The following is a 4,322-nucleotide window of genomic DNA, read 5'->3' on the forward strand; positions in this document are numbered from 1 at the left end:
TGCCACGACGGCATTGAAGATGCCCCCCACATGCTGCTCACCTGCCCCCTTTACGCCCCGCTGCGCCTCAACTTTCCTGACCTGTTTGCTGAGCCCCATCCTCCCCACCGCTTCCTCCGCCAGAAACCGTGCCGCCTCGCCGCCTTTGCTGCCGCCTGTCACCAGCGCTGGCTGACCGCCACCGTTGCGCTGCCTGCAGTCCCGCCCTGAACCCCCACTCTCATGTCCACCCCCTTTGCTCTTACCGCACCACACCTGCTCCACGACATGCAGTACTGCCTGCCCGCTCACACACTAAACGCTCGGTGACCTGTCAGTTGGCCTGTCCTGCCTGTTGTTCTACTGCTTCATCCCTCCTTGCTCGAACAACAAAGTCTGTGCTGCAAGCTTGTTCTTGCTGAAACCAGACTGTAAGCCCACACAAGCCAACAAGCCAAGCCCGTCTGGCAGTCACTGACTTGCGCCGAAGGCTCCACCAGCCTGTTCCAGTGCACGGTAGATGCCAGCTGGACAGTGGGCGACTCCCACCTGACCGCGGCCTGCTCCAACGATGTCACGGGTGAGCTGCTGGCAGGGGCCTGCCTGGTGGGGCTGGCCAGACAGGCTTCGAAGGTTCCGGGCGAAAGTGGTGCCGCCAGTTAGCAGGCAGGCATGGGGTTGCAGCGCGAGCGGGGCATGCTGTGCCTGCTGCGCACCTGATTCATGCTGCTGCCCTGGCCCTGCGGTCGCAGGACCCACCTTCTGGCCTGGGACTGCCCGCCTGGGCGCTGGCGGCGGGGTGGAGCTACGCATCAGCAACAACAACAACAACGAGTGGTGGCCGCTGTGCTCTGACAACCTGGGGCCCACAGCAGCGGCGCTGGTGTGCAGCACCGCGGGCTTCCCCGGCACCACGCCCACCATCGAAGCTCCCATCCCCCTCACCGATGGCAGCTCCAACACAATCTTCCTGAACAGCGACGACAGCTGCGAAGCCCGGCCCAACGTCCAGGCCTGCAGCATCAACCCCACCACCGCCAGCGCCTGCGTCGGGCAGGCCGTGCTCAGCTGCACCTGAGTGCTCTGTCAAGGAACTCAAAAATCAACGACCAGATCAAGAAACCACTTCTGTGCTTTGAGCGACATTATTCATGGTCGGCTACTGAATAATTGTGAACATTTTCCAGTCTGGCATCACACTGCCAACAAGATCAAGCCCCGGTCCCGTTTCCACTGGTCCCGCCTGTGCCTACTATGTGTTCACAGCAACGCCCCTTCCGGAGGCTTGCACCCTGCCGCTCTACACGGCCGCCCGACCCCTCCTTACCGTTGTCCTTGAGATTCCAGTGCAAGAGCCGCTGGGCTTCCACATCACCTTCCTGCCCCATTCTCTATTCTGGCATCCACACATCGCCCGACGTCCATGGCCTTGGTGGCGCTGGTTCCTACAGCAGCCATTGTCACAAATGATGCAGGTAATTTGTGTCACTTCTTCCTCAGCTAAAGGCCATTGTCATGAAATCTCCCGTGTTCTGTATGATTCTGCTATGATTGTGCCCCAGGAAGCTGTAATAGAGGTGTGGGGCATGCAGCTGGCGGCCAAAGCGTGCGCGTTGCCCACGCGGCAGTCCCGGCAGCGCGGCCGAGAGGCTGCAGCTCAGCTACCTGCGCCACCTGCTGGGGGTGCCCTCTGCCGTACAGCAGAGCACCCCCAATGCAGTCCCCCATGAAAAGACTGGCGAGCGGCCGCTGTGGGAGCACGGGCTGCCACGGGCAGCATAACTCTGAGACAAGACGCTGGACGACGCCGGGAGCCTGCACCAGCATCGGCACCCATCGGCCTGGCAGGCCTAAGCTGCTTAGGGTCCCCACGTCCCCCACCACGTTGTGGGGGCTGCGTGTCCGGCAGGACAGGGAGCAGGCCCAGGGTGGGGTGAACCTGGGACGCTCAGCTGGGGGGAGGTGGGGAGGCTCATCCTGAGGAGGACCCCGGGTGTCACATGCACTCCGGACCGGGCAAGGGCCTCCAGCAATTGGGCCAATGTGGTGTGCATGGGCCCTGCGGCGGTGCCCGGTGTCTCACCACAGGGCGGTGCCGATTGCGGCTGCGACAGTGTAGAAGCAGGCAGCTGCAGCAGGCGGCAGCACTTCCCTCCCAGCTGGCAGCGGGGGAGGCGGGCCAGCGGCAGCTTCGGAACATGTGCCCGCTGTGGCCGCGGAACGGTGGGGCAGGGGTTGGGGCAGCGAGGGGCAGCCGGCGACAAAGGTGGCCATATTCGCCCGCTGGTGGCATGGTGCCACCTGCAGCTCCGGCAGCAGAGCAGACCAGTGGTACTGTCGCGTAGGCGCCGGTGAAGCAACGCCAGCGATGGAGACTCAACCCACCAAAGGCGGCAGGTCCTCTAGATAAAGGTAAAGGTAAAGGTGGGGAAGAGCCTCCACAAGCTTCACTTCCCGGTTTTAACGTCTAGCTTTAGACCATTATTTGATCTGCCCGACGCGCCAAGTGCAGTACCCCCCACTAGTAGTGAATGGGTCCCGGGGAGGCCTGTGCCGAAGCCTTGGCGATTCTATTAGGCGTTCCCGAAGGAATTGGCTTGGATTGGCGCTGAGCCGGTCAGCTATGCCGCGTTTGTCCTCACAAAGTTTCGACATGGGAGGAATCGAACCTGTGCCCTCTCGGAGGGTTTAGACACTAGCTCCAGCGCCTTCAAAGAAGGCCTTTCTTAGCCGCGGCCTAGGGTCTAGAGGCAAGATCTTGAGTGCACTTGCACCGCTAGCAATATCGTGGTGTGTGACTAACCGAGACAGCAAATGGCTGGTCACGTGGCCTCTCATTTTCTCCCCTTGGCACGGGAGCAATGGCTTAGGGGATGATCCGAAAGAGGCTGGGGCAGCGCAGTACGCCGGCGTGCTGCGGAGGCGGGGCGTGTACTGCAGGGGCGGCGGGCGTTGCCCTTCACGCCGCTCCCACGCCGTAGTCCCCGTTTTCGCTGCACCTGTTAGTGTAACATCCGAATCATGCGGCGCACGCCTGGACGCCGTTGCGCCCAGATGTTGTTCTGCGTTTGCTCTACCCGCGCCAGCCTTCCCTTGCACTGCCGTAATTTTGGTCGCTATCACCACCACAGCGGTTTGTCGCTGGCGGTGGCCGGCGCAATGCGCTGAACGGCCGGGCCAAGCCGGCCGCTTGGCCAACCCCCATGGCAGCGGGTAGAGGCACAGCGTGCAGTCTTTGGCCCACCATGGTTGGTGCTGCACCCATGCAACTTCCTAGACTGCCAGCCTCAGTGTCTCCCTCCCGAATTCTGCTGCTCAGGCTGGCCTAGCGTGAGCTCCTCCCTAGAGGGGCGTCCGTGACGGCACAACGCGTGCTGCAGCTCCTTGCCCACCCGCTTCCCATCCACCAGCCAGCACTCCGCTGCCACGGACAAGTAGCTGTGGCTTGAACAGCTTCATGACTGTGGCATGCCTGCGTTCAGGTCTGTGTAGGATGCGTGCATCTTGTGCGGGGAGGAGAGCAGCACTTGTCTCATGTACACCAGAAGGGCAGTTGGCACTAGCGCTTCTACCCCTTCTGGTGTTCGTGTGACATGCCCTGTTGCATTCCTTGCTGCAGCTCTCATTGGCACACATTCAAAAGGATGTGCCAGAAAGGCAGATCGCTGCGGGCTCCACCAGCCTGCGGGGGCCCTGTGGCATGAGCTCGCCCTCCTCACACCAACGGCATCTGCTGCCTTTGCTTGTGTGGGCTTAAAGTCTGGTAAAGCAAGAACTAGCTTGCAACATAGACTCCCCGCCGAAACGGGACGGGAACCGGGCGAAAGCAGAGAAAGCAATAAAACAGGGGTGGAGCAAGGCGACATGCAACGCAAGCAGCTGACAGGGCACGCATCGAAACGTGTGTATGACTGGCAAAGTGGCATGGCGCATTGGGGAGAAACGCAACGGTACGGGAGCATGGGCTGGCCAAACGGCAGTGCGGAACGCTAGGTCACTAGAAAAGCAGGGAAAGGCGCACTATGTATGCAATGAGGGCAGCCCCGGCTCGGGGCCGTTGAGAAAGCAGTGGGCGGGAGGGGGGAGGCCCCGGTGTGGGCGGGCCCCATCGAGGGGGGATGGGGCGCGCAAGCGGCCAGATGGGGCGGGGCGCGGGCGGCAGTGGAGTCCTGCGGCTGGGTGGGATATAGGGCAATGAGCGTTGAGCAGTGTGCGATGAGCAATGAGCAATGAGCAGTGAGCAGCCCCTCCCTAAACAAAGTGAAGCGCAGGACGGGGTCCGGTGGATGGGAGGCAAGGAAACGCGGGGGGTTGCCACGTGCGCTACCGCCGCCGCCGCAGCA

General features: G+C 62.2%; 1 protein-coding gene across 1 annotated transcript; it reads left to right on the forward strand.

Annotated features, from left to right (window-relative positions):
• Window positions 1–30: 30 nt before the first annotated feature.
• On the forward strand, window positions 31–1,057 carry CHLNCDRAFT_140149 (hypothetical protein; the record flags this gene model as incomplete). Its single annotated transcript, XM_005843476.1, has 3 exons — window positions 31–157; window positions 470–559; window positions 732–1,057. 3 exons carry the CDS (start codon window positions 31–33, stop codon window positions 1,055–1,057), a joined length of 543 nt encoding a protein of 180 aa, XP_005843538.1.
• Between the last annotated feature and the right edge of the window lie 3,265 nt (window positions 1,058–4,322).

Source organism: Chlorella variabilis (assembly GCF_000147415.1).
Source record: "Chlorella variabilis unplaced genomic scaffold CHLNCscaffold_29, whole genome shotgun sequence".
Taxonomy (NCBI): domain Eukaryota; kingdom Viridiplantae; phylum Chlorophyta; class Trebouxiophyceae; order Chlorellales; family Chlorellaceae; genus Chlorella; species Chlorella variabilis.